This window comes from Ambystoma mexicanum, chromosome 9 (genome assembly GCF_040938575.1).
Source record: "Ambystoma mexicanum isolate Mex_15411 chromosome 9, UKY_AmexF1_1, whole genome shotgun sequence".
Classification (NCBI taxonomy): Eukaryota; Metazoa; Chordata; class Amphibia; order Caudata; family Ambystomatidae; genus Ambystoma; species Ambystoma mexicanum.
The window spans coordinates 1,073,796,020-1,073,820,186 of NC_090931.1; the positions used below are offsets into that span (position 1 = coordinate 1,073,796,020).

The 24,167-nt window shown below is 44.8% G+C and overlaps 1 protein-coding gene across 13 annotated transcripts in view; it reads right to left on the reverse strand.

Moving 5' to 3' along the window:
- PKP4 (plakophilin 4) overlaps positions 1–24,167 on the reverse strand; it is a 1,672,883-nt gene that overhangs the window by 941,898 nt on the left and 706,818 nt on the right. For all 13 annotated transcript variants that reach the window (XM_069616385.1, XM_069616390.1, XM_069616392.1 and 10 more), the window contains one exon: positions 18,089–18,653. In XM_069616385.1, coding sequence (XP_069472486.1) covers positions 18,089–18,653 — 565 coding nt within the window. The remainder of the gene's footprint in view (positions 1–18,088; positions 18,654–24,167) is intronic.

Consider the following 24,167-nt stretch of genomic DNA (forward strand, 5'->3'; position numbering starts at 1 on the left):
GCGGTCTTATTATCTCTACCCCGTCCACCACGGAGGAATCGTCTCTGGCCTATTTGAACCGGCGGTCCTCTGCCCTTTCCGAATGCGGAACAGCGAAAGGACCTACCCCTCCAGGGCGCACCTCTGGAGCGGTTTGCCGTTTGGCTTATCGCAGCTCCAAGGGATTTGGCTGCCACCTTGGAAGTTTGCAGCTTCTCCAAACTCTGAGCTTAACTTCCAAATAGAAGCGTGCTGTCAAAGGGCATGTTGAGCAGTCTGGACTGTATGTCTGGGGCAAATCCCGACTTAGGCAACCATGCAAATCTGCGGATCACTACTAGCCACCATGGCTCTGCTGATGCGGTCAACAGAGTCGAGACCGGTTGGGAGGGATTTGCATATAGCGTCCTTTCCATCCTTGATAAGATTCAAGAAACCGTGCCTTTCCTCCCCTTTGGGGATATGGTGAGCCGCCATCGAAACAATCCCAAAGGGTGTGCGTGAATCTCACCAGCGTGCATTTGGCATTAGCAGACTTTAGTGCCATGCTGCATGCCGAGAAAACTTTCTTGGCCATGGTATCAAACTTCTTGTCATCACGATCTTGTGGGATAGTAGGATATGCATTCTGCTTTCCAGAGGAAGTTGCAGCTTGTACAACCAGACTTTCTGGAGTTGAGTGCTTTGAGAGATATAGAGGATACGAAGCTGATGCTATAATATTTAGCTGTCAATCTTTTGTTAACTGCAGGGATCACCTCTGGTGTTTCCCAGTTGGTGGATACCCTTTTATGTAAAGCCTTGTGAAATGGGACAGTAGGGTCCTCCTGTGGTCCCTTGTCAAGTATATCCGTTAGGTCATCTTGCTCGAATACAGATGTGGGACTAGAGCACCCCATATACTCCATCACCCTAGTCATAAACATTCTGTAATTGCCTTCAGCGTGATGTCCTGGATCAGGCCTAAAAAAATAAAATAAAAAAAAAACACTTCTGTGGAAGTATCAATTCCACTTGCTTCATGAAAGGAGTCCTGCAAATGTTTCATCTTAGATTCTTCTGACACCAGTTCTTCCAGACGGAAGGCGTCCCATACTCAAGACCAAAAGGTCTTTCCTCTTCAGATGACTCGGCCTTCTCATAGATTGAGGATAGGGTCTTGAAATAATTGGAACGAGGTTGTGGTGTGTAATTTGTTTCAAATGTAGAAGAAGGTGCTATGGGTGTCATTTGCACAGTAGTAGTCGAAATCAGACTATGAAGTCAACGGCTTTGATCGAACCGTCAAAGGCTTTGAGGTCGATGGAAACAGTAATGTCGACATCTTCGATGAAATTGTCTAAGGTATAGTCTTGTATGGTGTCGAGGAGGTCGACACGAGGCGTTGATGACTTCTCCATCGAAGGAGGCGTCGAGGGAGTCAATGACGCACTAGCCGTATGAGTTGATAGTGATGACTGTGCGCCACAGAAGCTTTTTCTCGACTAGGGTTTTTCAGCGCATGATCAGGAGTGTTTTGTGACGAAGAGACGAAGGCCTTGACTCGTCAGAGGTGCGTTTGGATGGGTTAATGGACTTTTGTGGCTTACCGCTCTCCAATTTCCCTATGCGCTCCCTCAAGACCTTGGCTTCATAGAAATACACTTGTCGCATTCAGAACATGGATGCTATGCCCAAAGGCACCACAGACAGACCCTGTGTGGATCAGTAATGGATATGTTAGCCCTGCAGTCATGGCTTTTTTTTTTTTTTTTTAAACTGGACCGGGGCGTAGACGGAGCCGATGAGGAGGCCATGTCGAAGTTTTCTAGGAATTTTCACAGAAAAATCAAAGGATTTTGATGTTCTCACAGAACAGAGCGTTGCATTCCAGGAGCTGTGAAGTGTGGAAAAACGGAACTGAGCAACGGATGCTGCTCACGCTACTTATACCTGTGATGACGTCAACATCGTCACAGATGCCTCAGAGGGACGAGAGAGAGTTAATGGAACATGTTAGGTGTGCTCCCTCATCCCACATGTGACGGGAGTGCCCAGAACATTTATTTCAAGAGAAGTGCAGGCAAAAAAGCTGCAGTGTTTACCTCATGGCGTTGTGTGAAGTTACAGGTCTTTTCCAAGGATGAACTGTAACTGCAGTAGGTGAGGAAGCGAAGATGACAACTATATAAAGATAAAAAGATGGCAGAGGATCCCAACACAAGGGAAATAGCGTTCCACTATGAGGGGGAGGGACCATAAGGGGGGGGTGGGTTACATTCACAACACATGCTTTCCTGCCTGGACAAGTTGGGGCACCTCATACCTTGGTGTAGGCCGAGGCCGCAAATGTATGCAGAGGGGGCAGTTTTCTTCAGAGATGAATGGGGGAGGGGTTCATGAGCTGCAGGGCAAAGGGTTTGGCGGGGGTTTGGGTATGAAGTTGCGGCCACCATTAACGCATCCTGTTTGAATATATGGGAGGGAAATGCGCATGCCCTCACCTGGATAGCTGACAAAAACCAGTGACAATAGAATCACTCACACGTCCTTTGTGTTTCCGATCACAAGGTACCATTAAAATTCGGAGCGAATGAGGACTTGACCAAAACAATGGAGCTGCCCAATATGTGAGACAGGACCTCTAGCACTATGGATTTTTATTGGGCCTGTGGGACCAACGCCCATCTACAGTCGACAATATTGGGCCGGCTCCCTTGTGGCCTTGCAAACATCAGCCCTGGCTGTGCCCCACTCAGCCGTTGCCTCTTTTTAAAATAACATTTTTATTAGTTTCTCCATAATATACATCACCATAACTTTTAAAGACAATCAAACTCCCCTCACCCCAATACCATCCCCCCCAACCAGAAGTATAATTTCTCCGATCCAATCGAGTTCTTGATCTCAGGATCCAATCATGTCCAGAATTCTGATTCTATGTGGGCACCATTGCATCATGTAGTCGCTTTGTATGAGAGACAGTACCGGCCCCCAGTCCTTAATCGCTCTAGGTGTTCCTATATCTTGTAGGTGACCCATTCTATAGATACAAAAAAAGAAACACTTTCTGCAGCAAGTCGAAGAGTGTGGGTGGTGCTTGCTGTTTCCATCTTTGCGCTATCACTAACTAGGCTGTAATTAATGGACCCATGAATCCCCATTTCGGTGCGTCAGTCCTTTCGCTTTGGGGTCCCACATACCGCACATCCATTTCGCTCACCTATGCCAGCCCCTGAAACTTCCCTTGAATTTGGGTTTTCACTTCATCCCAAAAGCGCTGTTGTCCCGGCCACCCCCACCATATGTTTTTCGAGGTCCCCACTTGCTTACATCCCCTCCGGGATTGATTTGACACTTGTGGGAACATTGTGTGTAGCCTACCTAGGGTATAGTGCCATTGTACTAGGATTCCACATTTCTCTAACTTGTATGGCACGTGTTAACTTTGGAATGGCCCACCAAAGATATTCCCACCGATTCCTAGAAATTGTTTCCTCTAAGGTTTTGTTCCCATTTTTCCATGTAGTTCCACTGAATTTCTTAGTCTTCGGTGTTTACATATTTATATATTTCTGAAACAAGTGTCCTTGATCCTGAGTGGGTTGCAATATAGGATTCAAATTGTGTTAAAACTCAATGTTTCAATTGTTTCTATTTAAATCTATCTTTCCCTCTCAAGCCAAGTACCTTTGTACACTCCTCGAAGGATATAATTGTTTGGCCCTGATACATATCACATTTTTATGCAACTGGCTTCCTCCCATTTCTTATATGCCCCCTTTTCCATTCCAGATCGAAAGTCTCAGTTAGCAAACATTGGGCTGAATGGAGCTGGTTCTACCTTAAGTACCCCGTTTCTTAATGCCTCATCCCACACTTGGAGTCCCACCCCCATCTCTACGCTCATCTTAAGATTTGGGTGTCTGTTGTTTTTTTCCACAGCAATTCAGAAAGGGGAGAGCCTGCTATCACTCTATCCTGTATGGCCCATATTTTGTGCATCTCTGCTGTGAACAACTCCCTTACTACCCATAATTGTGCCTCCTCAAAATATCTATGAAAATGTGGAAGGGCCAGTCCTCCTTTATTCTTTGGTGCTGTTAACAATGTTCTTGCAACTCTGGGGGGTCTTGTTTTACAACTATGACGAAAGTGCTTTATTAAGGGATTTAAAGAATATTTTTGGAACTCTAATCGGCAGTGCCTGGAAGTGGTATAATCATTTCTGTAAAATATTCATTTTTATTGAGGTCATCCTACCCCAGCAAGATATCCTAAGTGGATTCCATCTCTCAAGATCTTTTTTAATTCTTACCAACATTTGCAGATCGTTCACTCCATATAATTGCTCCATCATTTTTTGTGAGGGTTATACCTAGATATGCGACACCTTTTTCAGCTACCTTTAGTTGCATGGTTGTGGCTAGCCTGTTTATCATTTCCTCATCTCCCGCCAGCACCTGAATTTTTGGTTTCAGCTCATTAATTTTTAAGCCTGATATTTCACTATACTCCAATTCCTACATCAGTTCTGGAAGGGATTGCTCGGGGTCCTTAAGTGCCAACAACATATCGTCCACATATGCTACTTTATCTGAGGCTCATGCCATTTCTATACCCCAGAGGTGTTCGGAGTCCCTGATTTTTATTAGTATGGGTTCTAAATATATAGCGTAAAGCAGCGGCAATAAGGGGCATCCTTGTTTTGTACCCAGTCTTATTGTTACCGTTTGTTATGATGCTGTTCACGGCTATGCAGATTCCCGGAGTGTTGTAGTTAGCTCGCACCATTTTAATGAAGGGCTCTCCGAATCCCATGTATTCCAAGGTGTGAACCATGAGAGTCCATTCTACCCGGTCGAAAGCTTTTTCTGCATCCAGCGAGACTAGTATTGCTGAAATTTGAGTTACCCCTATTTTCTCAAGTATTATTCTTTGCGTGTTATCGAAGGTATGTCTAGTGGGAATAAAGCCTGATTGGTCCAGTCCTATTAGTTTGGGGAACAGGTGTATGAGTTTGCTAAAAATGTTAGTGTATAATTTCGCACCCACGTTAATTAATGCGATCGGCCTGTAGGATCCCGGGCGTGAATGGTCCTTACCCTGTTCATGGAAAACTAGTAACTTTGCCTCTTTCAATGACAGGGTGATATCTCCATCTTTAATCGTGTTAAATAGTTTTGTCAGGAATGGTGCCAGTATGTCGTATACCCTATAGAAGATTGCAGTGAATCCATCTGGGCCCGGGGCTTTATTTAGGGGGAATGCTAATTTACCTTTTTTTACTCCTTATATGTTTATTTCTTCATCTAGAAGAATCTTCTCTCGAAATCTGTGGGATTGTTCATCTTGTCAGATAGTTTTCCTGAACCTGTTCTGGTGGATCATCCGATGTATATATAGTCTGGTAATATTCTCTAAAGATTTCTCCCATGTCCTTTTTCCTTGTCCGTAATTGCCCCATTTTATCTTGTACTTTTGTAATCGTTTGTGTACATTGTTTATCCTGTAATTGTCTGGCCAGGTATTGGTCTGCTTTATTAGCTTTCATATAATACCAGTGTTTTAAATAGAGAAGGCCCATCTCCTGCCTTTTTCTTTGTGATGGCTTCTAATTGTCCATGGACATGTCAGTGTTCTTTATAGCGTGTTACTGGGATTCTTTGCCATTTCTCCCTGAATATCCTGTAGTTTCCCTTCCAATTCTTTTTCCCATTGATTCCTTTGCTGGTCCTTCATAGCTTTAAAAGCAATCAAATGTCCCCTAATGACTGCCTAAAAAGGCTTCCTCGGTATCGTTTTTTTTTCTCCAATTAGATTACCTGGTATAGGATCATGTAAGAGGTCTGTGGGGAGTTTCCACTGCCAAAGCACTGTTTTCCCATTTCTAAGATTTATGTCCATTCAGAGTGGGGTGTGATCTGAATGATATTGATCGTACTTCCATCCCTCTAACCTTCCCCATGAGAACAGTTGATGCCCATATATAGTCGATCCTGGAGATTGTGAGATGCACATCGGAGTAATGGGTAAAACCGTGTTTTTGGCCCTTTACCTCTCCAGACCGTGTATTTTCCGTCGTAACATTTTTGAGGGAGCTCTTTTCCCCTGTGCCAAGTTGCCACTCCTATCTAGCTTGGGTAGCCATGCTATGTTAAGGTCTCCTGCCATTAATATGTCTCAGTTTGTGATATTTTCTAGTTTCTCCAGGATGTCCCTCAAACCCACTATGTCCTGTCTTCGGGGCATATATTGACGCCAACGTTCGTGGACAATCCTCAAGGGTCACGTTCATAAATATAAACCTCCAATCGTTGTCTACCAGTGAATCGTGCATTTGTATTATCAACATTTTGTGAAATGCAATTAGTACCCCTGCTTTCTTTTCTCCCACATTTGCTTGATGTAGTTGGGTAAATCCTCGAATTTGCAATTTCCGCTCGTCTTTTTTGCTGACATGGGTCACGTGCAGCATAAGTACGTCAAAATTCCCTCTGTGTAGGACATTTAAGGTGTTTTTTTTTTCCACCGGGGTATTCAGTCCCCATACATTGAATGTGAGAAATCTTATCCTATCCATTTAACCAGGTTCCCCCCTCTATGCTCCCACCTGCTGCCGGATCCTTGATCTTCGTTTTCCCTTCTGGTTTCACGCCGGTCCCCTGCCCTCCCGCTCCCTTTCTCCCTCCAACCCCCCCCAACGTGTCCCTCCCTTACCGTGCAAACCCCCCCCCACCCCCCCCCCCCAGGGCCCGGGATCCTATGGCCGCTCGAACGAAATGTCCATTGTGCCAGCCCCCAACATTCCAGAGATAACATTGTGGGGATTCCTAAACCCCACTGAGGATTGCAAGAGACTCTCCCCCCGCCCCCCACTCCGCCATACTCTGGGTCGCCTAGTGACATTATGATTGTGTGACCAATTACCCCCTCCCGGGGGATTGAATGCAGTCGATATCCCCACTGGAGTTCATGCCAGTCCTACTTAAACGTTTTTATAGCTGCTGTTTTGTTGGATGGGTTTCCATTCCCATGGTCTTCTGCGCCCTGTTTCCACTTTGTTGCATATCCGCTTCAACCTCATCTCCTTGAATATTCAGGATCTGCAGCTCTTCTTCATATGTCGTGATTCTATGTTGCTTTCCTTCCCATGCAAATAGACCAAATGGGAATGTCCATTTATATCCAATTTGTGTTGTCAAATATTTCACCACTGGGCCCATTTCTCTTTTGAAGCGTGGACAGGGAATATCTTGAAATAGTATTTCCACCCCATTCATCCGGATTTTCCATGCCAACCTCACCTTTAATATTTGTTCTGAGGATATGAGGATAGGGATACCAAAAGGTCTCTTGGGCGTGCGCCCAGCGCCCCTCTTCTCCATGGGACAACCCGATGTATTTGATCCACTTAAATCTCTTCTTCCACATTGTTTGCCAGAATGTCAGTGAAGACTTTCTCAACCGCTCCTTTTAAGTCTTTGTCCTCCACTGATTCCACCAGGTTTTTGATTCTAATATTGTATCTGCGGGAGCGGTTTTCAAGATCCTCGCATTGGACTTCTAAGTTGTGAGACGAACCAGATGCTCTTTGGTTTCCCCGCTTTGTAATGCTTACTCTTCCACATTTTGTACCACCTTTTCCAGCATGTCTGTCCTTTCTTCCAATTTTGCGACATCCACCCTCAATTCCTGTACCGATTGTTTAATTTCCTCCTTTAGTGTCTCAAAATGATTGAGAAGAGGACATCAATCGTTCTTGCAACTCCTTCAACCAAGCTTGCAGGTCTTTAGTAGCCGTTGTGGTTCCGGAACTTGTCGATTTTGCCCTTGTCCCCATTTTGCAATTCTGTGGGAGTGTCAATGCGTCACAGCTGTTTTATGCTGGTTTCCTTTCTAGTCAGGGGATTTTGCAATGTTTTTTGCCGCTTTACCCCTCGTCTTGGACATGTGGGCTCTAGTATTGAAGTCTCGTATTATGCCTATATGCCCTTGTGTCACCTTTTGGCCTCAATGTGGGGTGTTCTTTGTATCAGGGTATTTGGTCGCAATTTATTTTGCTCCCCGTCACTTCCCCCACACCCTTCTAGGGGATTCCTTCGTTTCGGGGTGCTCTTCTTACTGGTGCAAGCTTCACAGTCTGGCTTCACCTCTGATCTGCCGCTTCCTTTATGTACATGTTCCTGAGAGGCTATCTTTAATGTCTTCTGAACGTTGTGTGTCCTTTATCGGATTTCCTTTTTCTTTGCAGGGAATCAACCTGTCGCCATACTCCTGTGTGATCACACGCCTTCCGCTGTGATATTTCCTATAGAGAGCCCTCTCTGCCTCTGCTACGTCCCGTGTCGTCATGGCTATCCTCTCCCGGTTGTCCCGTTATTTGTTGCAGTAAGTGTAATGAGGGTGGTGCCTGCCCAAGTTTAGCTTCAGAGGGTGTGAATATACCCTTTTTAGCCCACCATGGAACGCCCACTTCTTTATTTGCAGGCCGGGGGAGGGTGGATCCATGCGCGTATTGTATTTCAAATCAGGGTTTATATATTTGTTCCCGACGGAGGATTGGGATGTATATTGCATTTACCGTTTCACCCTTCCGTCTTACTTGAGGCGGAGGTTCGGTGTAGCTTTCCGTCCCAATTCCTTGTTCCGACTTACGCCTCTCCCAGCGCTACGTTCGAGGTTTGCCAACTTTCTCTGCCGCCCCCGTAGTGCTCGCAAGTGAGTCAGGTCTCAGGCTCCAGATGACTTCTCAAGATGTTTCGATGTTGCTGGGGGCAGAGACGAGTGTTCCGATCTGATTCTTGGGCAGATGAGTATTCCAATCTGATTTGTTCGTGGCTGATGCCGATTTAATGAGTGGCATGCCCGCCCGGCCTCCCAGGCCTATCCCTCACCGCTTCTCCTTCAGCGGGTCCCTCGCTGATCATGTCTGAGCTCTCTACGTCTCTGCGTATTCCGCCTTTCTGTAGTCCGTTACCGGTCATACGCTGCCGTTAATTCGATGTGATGAGGACTTTGTTTAATGTTACAATGCTTTATCGGTCTGATGTTGTGGCCTGGTGGGGAGAGGAACTCGCGTACATCCTCTGCCATCTTGCAATCCCAACGTTGCCCCCTTTTAATGCCCATACGATTGCTGAACTGTTGATTGATAAATATTTTGCTGAACATTCTGATAAAGATCACTTGTCTTTCCAGGAAAATATCAGACACTCGCAACCTAGACGTGCTATTGAAGGACTATCGAATGCTAGGCACAGACACGCGCATCCTAGGCAACTAGTCAATACCTTTTGTAATTATAGCTGTGCTGGTGAACAAAGGAGGTTAATGACATGCGAGTAAAAGAAGAACAGATAATTGCACGTCTCCAAAATCTTCAAATGTGTTGCATGCGATTGCAACAGAGTTCAGATTGTTTTCTTCGAGCACTATTTTTTGCAGCTCTTAGCACCAGTTTGTCAGACAGCTGAGTAAGCCAACTGGCTTCATATTACATTCTGTGAGCTGTTGCAGCTAGAGGTTAAATACTAAACAAGAGGAGCTTAGGGCAATGAGATGGGTGACCCAACAAAACGGGTATGTCTTAGACCTGTTGACAGCTATGGAAGGGGTTGTTACGCTCACCTGGTTCCACAGGGGCGCCACCCAGCAATCGGTGTCCAGGTATCCCTCCCTGCAATGCCCAGTAGTGACCAGCGGAAGAATCCTGCCAAAAATACAGGTAAACAATGTTTAGGACCGGGTAACTGGGATTAACAGCCTCCCACCACCCGGTATGGCTGCAGTCCCTCGGCTTCCTCTCACCTTGTTCTTGATGTTGGCGGGTTCTCCGTCCTGCTGTCTCGGCAGGGGCACGTGGTGCTTTGCGGGCAATGTCAATCGAGTTACTTCACTAATGTCGGCCCGACGCAAGTCTTTCAGATAGGTCTTATTGCTATGTTTTGCTGTCCTAGCATGCCTTTCTGGAATGAATGTCTTTTTTCTCTTCCTTAGGTACGTGGAAGTCCAATTTGTAGCGAAGATTGGATTCTGGGTTCACTGGTAAGTATTAGCGTTTTTGGAGCACCTAGACGCAGCGAGTCGGCGCTCAACGCAGAGCTAAGGTGCCTTGCCTTTGCTAACCTGTTATCTTTTGTCTTCACAGGTCGCGGTGCTCCGCCGGAGTGTAGAATTCCAGAGATGTTGCGGAATGAAGTGCGAGTGGGAAGGTAAGCCTTTTGGCAGAGTTCGTTAACTGTAAAATGTCTAAAGCCTTGTGTTTCCCTTTCTGCAGGTCCGTGGTCCAAAGGAGCGCCGATTCCTGGATGCCGGACAGAAGAGCTGAGAACCGCTAATGATGGAATTCAGGTAAGCTGCAACCTCTCTAACGATGTCTTTCTTTTTCTGCAGATGCTGTTTATCCGAGGTTCGTGGCTGAAGCTGAACGCGGTGAGCGTCACGTTGCAGTATTGCAAACTAACGCGAAGCGTGTCAGTCCAGTCGGGCGTGGTTTAAATAGCTTCAAGAAAGAAGTCCAGGTAAAAGAGTTCCAAGGTGCCACACCCAAACCATCCTTCTGCAAGCCAGGTTCCAAGAAGCCTGATTCTGTGGATGCTTCCACATTGAATGACAGTAACAAAAAGTAGTTCCCAAGCACAAACTCATTAAGTATGAGCCTGGCCCCAAGAAGGCCTTGGTTGGGATTTAGAGGAGGCTGGGGTCAAAGCTCCCCCTGGCCCATGGGTAGGCAGGGGGGCTTCGGGGTAAGGGTCGTGACAGGGGTATGCACAATAACTGGTACAAGATGCTGTACCCAGATGCCAGCTAATGATGAACAGGATGCTAGTTTGACCACAGCTATAAATACTTAACATGCATCACACACATGGAAGAAAAATCTAGCAGAGTCATCAAAGAAGATTGGTATGACGCCATTTGTTCACGGCTGCCCACGTTGTTAGCTCAGATCCTGAAGGTATTGAACCCGGTCCTCGTAGTGATGCTCATTGGTTTGCTGTGCGCACACTGGGGGGGAAAAGGGTATAGGAGTAGAGAGGAATGAAGGGAAAAGGAGGGAGAAGGGTGTTCCCTCTCCAAGTAAACAGGCTGGGAAATGGGGTGCTGAAGGACGGTAACAAGAGGGGGTGGGAAGAGAAAATAAATAATTGGGGTGGGAAGAGTTACTGACCTGAAAAACCTGCCTCTGGGAGAACTGCCAGATCCCACGAACTATGATATGTACTGGGTGGAATGCTTTGGGGAAGGGGCTATTATTCTTCCCGGGCCCTCAGAGGAATGTGCGGATGAGGGTTACAGCTTGAAGGAGGTTCGTAGGATGTGGGTGGAGGAATTGTTTGCTACTGACGTAACAAAGGGAGCCGGGGGGATTAGAGGGGGGTGGAGTGTTCAGATCCAGGTGCACCGCCCAAGACATGAGCGCAAGTATAACCTGAGAAAGGTTGTCTAGCACACCATCAGGTCCCCAGCAGTGACAATGTTCACGTGCCACGAGGACAGTAGCAGTGCTGGTAACATTAGGTTAGTAGCTGAGAGGTGGCACAAAATAGCACTATCATAGTATATTTTGTTAACACAGGCAATCGTTGCATTGTAGCTTGCTTTTTGCTAGCATTGTGGCACATAACATTACCTGCATGCACTGCATCTCACAGAGGACGCAGCATATTATTCATGCTGTTGGGTGTCCTGACCCACGTTTGAGCTATAATGCTGCAACATTTGGTGCTGTGGGCTTAGAAAATCCAAGATGGCCAAAAAGCCCACAAGTGCTCCAGAATCCAGGAGAACCACGCAGTTTGTGCGCACACCAAAATGGTTACCTCACTTGCCACCCACCAGTGTAAAGAAAGATCTTTGTTAACAAAATCCACCGTTACTGATGTCAAAAAGTTGCTGAAATCGTGACTCATTGGACCACTTTAAAGATTCAACCCTTTTGTGAGGTTCCACATAACCATTTTACTGTAAGGAGCCCCATCAAAACAATGTTAAGCAAGGATTTACTACCATGTAAGAACCATTCCTGTTTGGAATGCATTAATCCAAGAAAGATCCCAAAATTGCATGCAGTACCAACAAAATCCTCAAGGTGGCGCTAGCGGTCTAAACTCTGATAGGAGAACTGAGTGCAGTTGCTGACAAAGGGATTTGACTCAGCTGACTTCAAAGGCTGCATTTGAATTAAAAATTAGCCACATGCTGTTCCCAGAGGCCTGAAGCCTGGGAAACCCTCTCACCTCCAGAGATTCACACCAGGAGTTAGAATCTCACATGACCTCTTGATTGATAGAAGGCAGACTGGCTGGGAGCCTCCTGGAGACCACACAATAGGCTCTTGCAATTGAATAGGATATGTTGATTTTGACGGTTTCCTGTCAACAAAGGCCTGCCTGCCAGAAGACACATGTGACTGACCCACCCAAGTCTCGGAGGCGGACTCCAACACTCTGAGAACTGAATTGAAAGCAAAAAATATATTTTACAGAAACACTGATCACTCTTTGTAATCAAATGACAGAAATGTATAACTTTGAGAGCCTTCATTTAAAAAATGTTCCTTCAATTCAAGCCCAAACTCCAATTTGTGTGATGTTCTGGGGCAAAACCCCGCTATTTATGTATACTACAGACTCTGTGTTTAAGCTAGAGACATGTTAATTTACTGGAGTATGTATGGACAGGCCGTGTACATGTGTACAAATCTGGAGAAAAATCTGATGTTGCAAAACCACTCAAAAGCACAAAATATTGCCATTTCTGAATGCAAGCCCCCAGGAAGAGCAGAGTTTGAACAGGGGCTACCATCAGTAAATGCATGATGGATGCATGTAATTTCAAACCACTGTGTAGCTATGAAATATGTCTTTTTGATCAAATATAGATTGTGTGTAAAGTTGACAGGGGTGGGTTCTCTGTATCATAAACAGACCTCATCATGATGACACTTCATTTCATTCCCCCAATCAAGGGGAAGAGGAGGAAGTGGCCAATGACAAGTGGAGAGGGGTAGGGCCTAGGAAGCTAGCCTTTCCACCCACTTTCAAAACACATAAAAGCAGACAGTCAGGACAGATAGGGACATTCAATTCCATTTGCTGCGGAGCATGCTGCCGGACCATACCACATCCAGAGATCCAGACTTCAAATCCATCAATCTCCAGAGAAAGCTGTGCAGAAAGATCCAGAAGCAGTGCTGTACCCAGAGAGAGCAGAGCTGACCCAGACCACTGTTAGCAGAACCAGAGAGCTGACCCAGATCACTGTGAAGTGCCGAGACCAGAGTCCAGTCTAAAACCTGACCAGATCCGTGGCGAGGCCCATTCTATTTCTAAATATATTGTGAGTACCTAGCAGAACTGTGCAGAACCAATCTCTTAGTTAAAATAATCTAATCCAAGCTATTTTAATCTAAGTAGAACTGCCTCCTAACTGTCACCTGTCATTTCTAGTTGCTAGCTGTCACTTGTCACTTTGAACTTTAAAATTTAAAATCTGAAAAAAACTACCTTTACCATATCGCTCATATCTCCGTGACCGTTTGTCTTAGAGACTTGCAGTAACTTTCCTCTGAAAGCTGGGAATCTTGGCTTTTCAACGAACCTAGAACCGCATTCCTATTCCATACACTATTGCCGCAATCGCGAAAAACGCACTCGCGAATTTTGCCGCGATTTGCAAATTTCTCCACGTGTGAAAACAGCAGTTTCCTTGCTTCCCTTGCTAAAAATTCGTTTGTCTCTTAAGAACCATCCCTGAATCATTGCTAGAGTGAGCCTGGACTAATATTAACTAGATACCACTCACCCTGAACCTCTAGAGGGAATTAAAAGCATTTTAGCATATTTTTCACTTCATTGCCAGCACATATAAAAGCATTTTAGCACATTTTCCAATATAGTGCTATCACATATCAAAGAATTTTGGGCCTGTGTTTCAAACTTCTGTAGTCTAAGCTTGCTGGGGTGAACTGAATTACATTTGATTGCATTTCTGAGAACTGTGCGCTTTCCTTCCATTTCCTTGCATTGCATAAAGGAGGGAGGGGATTGCCAGAGTAAAGTGATTACATTGTTTTGTTGAAATCATATTGAGTATTTTCTGTATTGCATTTTCATTCAACATTACATCCATCTGAACTTATATAAAGCATTCTCTACCACCGTATTCTTCTGTTCCTATTCACAAGTGTGCTAGTGCCAGACTATCCATTATTGATTACTGCTCAGATTAAGTGTGATATTCAATTATTAATTTATTATAAAGTGTGATATATATATTGTTTAAATTCTCAAATAAACCTTTTAGACTTGCAAAACAGAACTACTTCTTGGCTCAGTGGGGTAAGGGGGATTCCAAGAGGGGTGTTATATAGAGGTAGTCATCCAGAACGCATGAACTGGACATAAAGATAGATTAATAAGGGTTTCCATTCAGTATCCCAGACTAGGCATTGACTTAGCTGTAGTGTTGAATTGAATCCTCTTACAATGCAGCACATTGCCCCATGTCCGATCGGCACGCAGCACACTGCATGGCCCCATATCTACTACACTTTGCCTGCACAACATAATCGCTGAGAAATACATGGTGCATGGCACCACATTCCCCACATGCATCACTTCATAGAAAACACCTGCCTACAATCAAGGTCAAGGCACTACATTTTCGGGTTACATGACAATTGGATAGAAGGTGCATAGCACGTACCGTCATATCATGACAACTCATCGCGTTATATTTTTTTTCATGGCAAAGATGTGCACCTTTTGTTTTGGGCTTTTTTTAGAACACCTAATGTGGAACACACGACTGTCTTGTGTCTGTAGGGTTGCTACGTACTATGAACAAGAGCTTTGCCATTTACGAGTAGTCCTCAGTCAGAGGTATTGAGCTGCTTTGCTATTATAATGTATTAGGCCATAGTTGTTAGTTCGGAGCACTTGATTGAATCTCGTCCTGCCCTAACAAGCAGGCCGAGCGCTCAAGGGCAGATGGGGAGGGGTACGAGATTGTTGCCAGCTTATTGGAACGGAAGCATTTCTCAAGGGACGAAGGCCCACTCCCTCATCAGATAGGGTAGAGTACATGTTTTTGATGGCCACAGTGAGGGGTGAGAGTAGTTCTCAGGCAGCCACATGTAAAATTGGCTGAATAATATGGAGAAATTAGCAGAAGTTATGGTCCAGGAACAGTGCTCAGCAGTGGACCGGTCATTTTTCTAGAAGTTCATTCATTGCAGTGAGGTTACTAGAATATGGTGTGCCAGGATTTGCAACATGTTTCGAGATAAGGAGCTGCATAGTGTGCAGGTGCACACAGTGGGAATGGGGAAAGAAGGAGGTGTGTGCCATGTTGGTTTGTGGCTCATTGGTTAATCTCGGTGGGACATTGCTGCTCCAGATGTCTGAGGTAGCACGGCCCAATTAGAATCAAGCCCTTTATCGAACTTTTTCCCCAAGATGGGATTGGTGCATTGTTTGCTGACCAACAGGGATGAGATCAAGTTGGGTGATTGGTCTTTTTTGTGACGAAATGGTAACTGCCAGTTATTTTTTTAACAATGTAGATGGTTGTCAAGGGGACTGGTGACAACCATCCAATGATAATGTTAGGATATACCAATTGTGGCTATAAAATATTCAGCCCGCGGTGAGACGGTGAAGTTGGCTATGTTCAGTTCATCTTCCCGGCCGTGATGTACAAATACATTTTGTATTTGTTCCTGAAAGTAGTGAACTCTTGAGTTCTGTGGATTACATTTTTCCTTTTTTGGAACTGTGTTGGCCATGCCCTTTGCTCAACAAGGGTTGAAGCCAGAGCTAGCCCTACCCTAGAGGGAGACGAATTTGAGGGGACTCCAATTTCTGCCCCCTCCCCATGCGCCAGGTTACACATGGTTAATGCCGCTTGCATCAACCCATGCCTCTTGACATCAATGCTGGCCAAATATTACTTTCTTGCCCAAACTAGACCTAAGTTAGCACTACAATAATTTGGAGACACCTAAGGTGAAAAGCATAACCCACCAACTACCTACACTCAAGAGCCTGCCTCTGAACCAGCAAGTGGCAAGAGGCGGCAGAGGAAGGAACAGAGACCCTATGCATTTCACAGTGCAATTACTGTAGACCACCAGGGACTTGCATCAAACCCGCAACCATCAAAAAGTTGTTTTCCCTTGGGGCAAGGCAAGCCAAGATTGCCCAAACATGGACACTGCAGTGCAGGCCACCAATGCTACCTCGTGGCGGCCCTGCACAAAGAAAGGGGGCAGGCTTAAACTACTATTTGAAACATCTGTTTGTAATGCCTACCTGGTGGGGAAGACTGGGCCAGATTGGCCAGGGTGGAAAACATGATGGGTGAAGGAGGGGGGGGGGGGTGGATAAAAGGAGCAGCAGGACAAGGAAAGTTGTGGGTTGTTTGGATGAGTCAGAGGAGAAGGTGCCACACCAAGAGACCCACAAGTGGAAGGACGGTGGATTGGAGTGTGGAGACAGAAAAGGTGAGGTATTGGTTGGTGAGTGCAAGTAGTACCGTGTTGTGAGCGTGGGTGTATGACTAGCGAGTGACTATTGTTAGAGGGAATCTAGGGAGAGAGTGGGAAGCCTTTGTGAAAGTGAAGGGTGACTGGGTAGAAGGTGTAGAGAAGGGAGTAGTATTGTGGAGGCGGGAGTAGTAGTGTGGAGGAGGGAGACGTACCGAGGAAGTAGTGTGGAGGAAGGAGTAATAAAATTGAAGGTTGGAGGCAGGTAGTAGTCGTGAAAAACACCACAGGGATATAGGAAGACGAACGAAGGATAGAAGGTGGGTGGAGCCACAGGAGAGAAGAGGGGAGAAGATCTAGAGACAGGGAGAGAAACAGAGGGAGACAGTCGTGCAGAGTGTCTGGAAGGCGCATTCCCTAATCCCTTTTAGTCAACAACATTGATAGTGTAGGATCAGTATCTGAAGTCCCTGAGGGAGTTTAGACAGATAAGGCATTGGGCCTTTAGGTTGTCACTTCTAGCAAAGTGAGAACTTGGACATTAGGGAGAAATCAGCATTAGATAACTTGGGGAGTAGGAAAGTCTGGGTTGGGGTGGGAGTGGTGCTTTTAGAGAGGTAGGTCTAGCGCCCTGATAACTTCAATAAAAATCCATGAAACACTGCTGGGTGTTGCAGTGCTCTTTGAGCATACAGGTCTACCGATTGTTTTGGGACACTGATTTCCTTTGAAGAGTTGTTCGCATCTTCTGCAGCTGTAGCCTAATCTGTGAGTATTCCATGCTGCTTTACACCTCTGCAGTTCCTCCCCTGGAGCTGGACTGGGCACACATTGGTACTATATTTTGACTTGTGGGCACAGCACCCTCCATGATATGGATCGTATTGTCATTTACGGGGTTAGGGACCTTTAATATTGTGGTTGAGGAGTTGGGCAAATACTGGTATGACTTATCCTGGTAGTGTTCAGCCCAAAGGTTTTCCCCAGGATTACTTACATTTATGCAATACATGTATAGCACATACAAAATTACATCATGAGTCCATAATGTGCAATAGTCATGTACCACCATAGTGATAATGATTACAAGCTGAGATGCATTTTTCAAAACAGAAGCAAAAACCTAAAACATGGAAAAAACTGAACTGATAAAAATGGACACAGCTTAGGGTCAACAAATCACTGACAGGGGAGCTTCTTTGTTGGAAAGAAGCACACCTGTGAGATGATTGGTTCAAAGATGGGGCCATTAAGTTCAGAGAAGTGAAGTTCCAAAGGCTACCCAAACAGTACATGAGCTTGGGATGGACCCCTTTCAGTGGAGAGAGACTGAAGGTTAACTTTGATTTCAAGGTGAAAGCATTCAAACCTAGATCTTACTTTGTTTTAGGAGTCACCATTTACAAAAATGTGTGCCATCATTCAATCTAGGTTAGGTATTAATACTCAAGAATCAAATCAATATTATTTTGGGGAATGTGTACTAGTTGGGATGGAAAGGTCCTTCTGCTGCGTTCGAGAGCAGAAACGCCAGTTTTTCTCGACAGGAATTAAAAACAAAAAAGTCATAATCAAACTGTCAGGGGGTTCACTTAATCAGAAAATCACACATTTAATTCCTTATGCTTTGTTACTAACCTGTAAGGCTATCTGGACGCGATGGCACCATTCTTTCATAGATGTCAGACTGTTGCTGTGCATACTGATCAATGTCATGAATCGGTCTCTGTAAAGTCCCCAAATGCTGTGGAACTGCGGTCATACCAGAGCGTTTCGGAGAAGACGAAGGTCCCATTTGTGTTTGAGATGGATTAGATACTTTTTCTTGTGCATCACTCAAGGTAAGAGGCGAACCAACTCTGCCTGATGATCCAAACGATTTGTATGGTGAGGTTACAGCACTGGTATTACTAGATTGTCTGGAGGGGACAGAGCCGATTCTCCGTACAGCTGCTGGTGATCTCTGTGTGGTGTATGGAGACTCTGGTCGCTGAGCAGGTAACGTAGTGGCGGAAAAAGCATTTGATGTATGAAGAGGTCTAGAGTCCGTAATTGATGAACCATATCCACTGCCTAAAGAAGTTCTCAACGACCCCCTTGACGGAGAAATACCAGTGCTGACAACATAGGAAGGAGATTGCGGTCTAGCTGGAACGGAAGTAACACGTCTCATGGCTCGGTTGGCTGCAACATTGATTGATGGCTGTTGAAAAAGAATAGCAGAATTACTTCCAATTGAACTGAAATCGACCCTTTCTTCAATACAATTGATGTATTAAACATGCTACTTCAATTTAATCAATATTTTTACAAAGCAAAAACACAAGCAATCTAGCCAGGATGATCATCTTTATTAGCATAAGGTCCTTCAAGTGCTTCAAGTACAATTAATTATATATTGCGTTAATATTGTAAAATAAGTACATTGTATAATTCTGCAAAAGGGAAATTTTACATTGATATGCAATTTTGTTAAAAACAGCAATGGGGGGTCTTAAATATTGAGAGCTATTGCCAGCTGTATCTGCAAGACAATATCAGTGCTCAATTGTGAACACTAACACTTAGTATTTTTCAACCGTGTGCAGAATTCAATTTTTGAATTTGTGTTTTAGGAGTTTTGTACTCAATTGCAATACGAGTGCAATCACAATAGTACAATTACGTGCATATTATTGCATGGGGAGGTAGATTTGAGACAGTCGCAAAGCACATTGCGCCAACATATTGCACCATCAACTGGGGAATGCATAATCCATACGATCAATACCTTGATGGAAATCCAGTTTCATTAACTAATACTCCCTTAAAAACAAACCATCACAGATTAGTAAAGCAAGGATTGAAACATTAAGGATTTTACCCACATCTCTGTTAAAACGTCACTCGGCTTAATGACTTTTAAAGGCAACCTGAAAGCAATGCTCCTTTTAACTCTAGTAACCAGCATTCCGCATTCCACACAACTGACTGATATTTTGTTGCAAATATGAATGTTCACAGAGACATGCATCTTAATTGCCATTAAATGGAACGTAAGATCACCCGGAAAATGAAAAAAAAAATGGAAACCCAACAATGCGCCATGATAAAAAACTCGCTCTACAATCTTGCAATTTTGAGAGACTTGCTAACACTGGTTCAAGTTCCATATTCGACTGAATTGCATCAAACAAGATTGAAGGTTCTAAACTTTCACAAAACAAATGGCAGAGGAGCCCACTAAATGGGAGTCAAATGCGATTTGCTGCTTGGTCGCACTTATCATCCAGGCATGGATGGCCTCCCATGGACTATGCCTGAATGACGACAAGACAGATCATCCTGGGTACACAATCATCTCTCAAAAAACTAAGCTCTAAATACTCAACCTTTAGCGTCGACAATATCACAGTTGCTAAGGAAGTCAAAACGTTGGGGTTTTATTTAGACTGCCTTATCTTTCAACAAACAGGTAAATACGCTGGCCTCGACCACAGCCTATACCTGCAAATTAATCAGAGCGGGTAGAGCCTTCTTGGCTAATAACAGCTGCATTACTCTAGCTAGAGCTCTCATTGTCAAGACTTTATTGTAATGCTATGTACATTGGGGCGAGTAAGAAAACTACCAAGAAAATCCAACTCCTGCAAAATAACTCTTAGAGCTGCGCTTGGAATTGCAAGGAGAGTACATATCTCGGACACCAGAAGAGCCAACAACTGGCTGTCCACAACTGACAAAATCAAACTCAAAGTCGCCTCCCTTACTCATGTGTAAACACATTAGCCCCTCGCTACCTTGTGGACAGAATCCCTACTAAACCTGAGACAAGACCAACCAGACTCTCCAACACTAATTGCCTTCTGACCCCCAGATTTAAACTTGCCAGAGTGGGAGGTTATAGTTTCCAGGTCAAGGCTACCCAGCTATGGAACTCACTCCCTACCACCTTCACACTAGAACCTTCATACACAAAATTTTGCCACAACCTTATAAAGTTGCTCAAAGATTCTGATGGTTAAACGAGATTCTGATTCCAGACACCACCTATAGCCAATTATAAAGTTGCTCAAAGATTCTGACGGTTAAACGAGATTCTGATTCCAGACCACCACCTATAGCCTTCACCGGCATTACCTTCCTATACTTTAGACTTCCTTTGGCATCCACACTGTAAAATTCTGTAATATTTCTTACTGTATATATGTTCTTTGTGTAATTATCCTGCAAAAATTGCTGACTGCAACAATGCTTTTTGACTTATATAATAACACTAACGTCTTCCTATGTATAACTAAGCTGTGAGTAAATTTATGCGATGCGCCCGATTACCCTCGGGTTTGGTGCGCAATACAAGTAATAAACTAAACTTCATAAAACTATAAAGTATCAGGGGTTATTAATGCCCTAATACAGGTCATGGTTCGTGAGATTACCACTTTATTTATGAAGGCAAGTACTGTGCTCAACCAGCTACAGAACAAGAAATCTCGCTTACTAAAAAGGGGATTTGGTCTTGCTTCGTCTATAAACATCAATGCTGCCGTTGTTGGATATATTTTCTAGGGCACATCTAACAATCCTTACGCCAATTGAAGGTGGACAATAATATAAAGAGCTAGGCAAAGGATTTGCCTCCTCAATATGACCGCCAATTTTAGGAACCTGCTCCTAGATAAGAGGCAGCTACAAGATTAGCAATGGGTAACTGCCACACAAATAGCTGCTCATGGCTAAATGCCATTATCCTAATCCTGCTCATGGGTAAAACCCAGGTACAAGATCCTAGTCTCCAGTATAAGTCAGGCTCAGGACCTTGCTGCTGGGTAAGAATTGCACAGGTTCAAACATGGACTGTAGTCTTGAGTAATAGGACCATGTTCACCCCAATGTTCCACTAGACAAATAGTGGCAGAGTTTACCAGTTCGGTCCACTAACCAAGGACAGCACTCATGGTCCAGGTTTGCCTGTCAGGCCAGGAGTAATTGTTAAGCTCAACCATGCCGGAAGTCGTCAACAATAGGTACACATCTGACGTGCAAGTCTAGATCACCTAGACTACGATTACTGCCTGTGGTCCAATGTTACCACACAGGTCTACAACATATGCAGGATGAACTTCTGGGATTAGCAGGTCTCCCAAACGAAAAGGAAATGCACACTGTTGATGTTTAGTAAAGAGGTTTGCCACACACCGAATGCAAGTGCAGGCCATGGTCAGTGGTAATCACGGAGGCCCACCCAAAGGACCATAAGAATCGAATATATACAAGATAATCAAATAGTCCATGGTCGGGTTTCCGAGAGGTCCAGGAAAAACAGACTATGGCCACAGGTTGCAGTGCACATTTCCTAGACATGTTTAATTTTGATTTGTGAAAAGAAGATTCTAGTAAATTAGTTCAGGAATTGCTTGAGTTTGGTTTACAATTTGCAGTTCTAGTTTGGAATCTGGGTCGGGTTGACTCGGTACGTCATACATCCTATGTTGATAAAGTCAGCACTATTTGGTTGAGCAAAAGGAACACCTATTGCAGTGCTTAGTAGTGGGAGAAATCTGCCATGAATCACCATTATTAAAATAGCCTTGATTTTTACTAAAAAATGCTGCTTGCACCCAGAAGGGTAATAGTATTTGAAAATCCACACAACGAATGATGGGCTATTATGTTACAATACAAATGCTCAAAAGTACCACATGAGACGCTAAGATTAGATACACAATCTGAAGATGGCATTTTTTAACAACTGTTCATTAAGGTTCTCATCTCACACAGGTACAATCACATACATTGCAATGTGAGTGCTCAATGCTTCCAAGGTTACTGGACCTAATATACATATTAAGGCCAACAAGACCATACAGAAATGCAGCATTAGACATCCATATGTTTTTCACACCTATCGCACTAAAAGCGCACTGAAGTACATGATATTCCCACTAAGGAGATATATAGGAATACCGCAAGACAGATTGCCTGTGTTACAGATTGAATGGGAGGTTGACACCTTCAGATATCTGGGGATGGGTATAGTTTCTTACCTGTAACTCCATTTCTCCAGCATTGGTATCTTTCATGGATTCACATGCTTAGAATATTCCCCGTCAGACTGGGACCCCTCGGTACACATATATAGCCTTTTCCAATAGGAAAACTTCCGACACTTGTGTCCTATCTACGTCCTTTTAGGACCCGCCTACGCATGCTCCGTAGGCCGTCCCAGTATAAGAGGCCCGCCCCCGCGGCTCCCCTTCAGATTTCAGCCCCTCCAAAGTAGGAAGGGTTAAACTTATCAATCAAATACATTACATTCCGGGGAGGTTGGCGGGCGCATGTGAATCCATGAAAGATACCAATGCTGGAGAAATGGAGTTACAGGTAAGAAACTATACCCTTCTCCAGCATTGGATCTTTCATGGATTCACATGCTTAGAATAGATTGTATAGCAGTAACACGTGAGACGGCGGTGAGAATGTAATGTAATATACCCTCACCATACTAGACAATGCATATGTACAGTAGGAATAAGTTAACTCATAACCTTACCCACAAAGTATACTGTCATTAAAAAAGGCAGACAACAGATTCTCCACAGCGTGGAGCTTACCTTACTGAAACAGATGGCGCAGGACAGCTCTTCCCATCTGCACCTCGCCTGCATGCTGCCTGGCAAGGCAGTAGTGGCGGGTAAACGTGTGGGGCACAGACCATGCCACAGCTTGGCATATGTCCGTCAGCGGAATTCCTGCCCATAGAGCTGTTGAGGAGGACATCGACCTTGTAGAATGAGCTCTAGGATGTCCTTGCAGTGGCCTTCCGGCCTTAGAGTGACAAAAAGCAATCGTCGACGAGACCCATCTAGCCAATCCCTGTTTAGAGATTGCTTTTCCTCTCGTCAACGGACCATATGCGACGAACAGTTGCCGAGTAGCCCTGATGTCTTGTGTACGATGTAGGTAGAATTTCAGAGCCCTCTTAACGTCCAGGGTATGAAGAGTTTTTTCTGCTGCCGATGATGGAGTGGCGAAGAAAGTAGGCAGAACCACGGATGAGTGTTTGTGATATACCGTCGGAACCTTCGGGACGAACATAGGGTTAGTTGCCAGGACTACCTTGTCCTTAAAGAATCTTAGGTAGGGCGGGTCCACGACCAACGCTTGTAGTTCCGAGATACGTCTGGCTGATGTGATAGCTATCAAGAATGCCAACTTCCACAAAATGAATTTTATGTCGGACGTGGCCATAGGCTCGAAAGGCGGTTTCATCAAGCCTGCCAACACTGTGTTGAGGCTCCACGTCGGGGGAAAACGTTTCACCGGGGGAAAAGCTCGAAATAAACCCCGCATGCAGTGTTTTACCAGTCTGTCACTGAATAGAGGAGACGACTGCCTCTTCCTTGTGAACCTCGAGATGGCTGCCAGGTGTACCTTTATCGATGAGGGGGACAATCCCTTTTCTGCCAAGAGGAGCAGGTAAGGTAGAACTTGTTCCGGCGTCACCAACAATGGTTGTAGGCCCCGTTGTCCTCTACACCATTCACAGAATCTCCGCCACTTCTAGGAGTAAGATTTGTTAGTAGAAGGGGCTCTAGCCGCCTGTAGAATTTTTCGGCAATCCTCTGAGATGTCTAAAGCGCCGAACTCCGAGAAGTCAGGAGCCAGGACGTAAGGTTGAGACTGTCCGGGTCGTGATGCCACACCGTGCCTCTGTCCCGGGATAGAAGGTACGGGA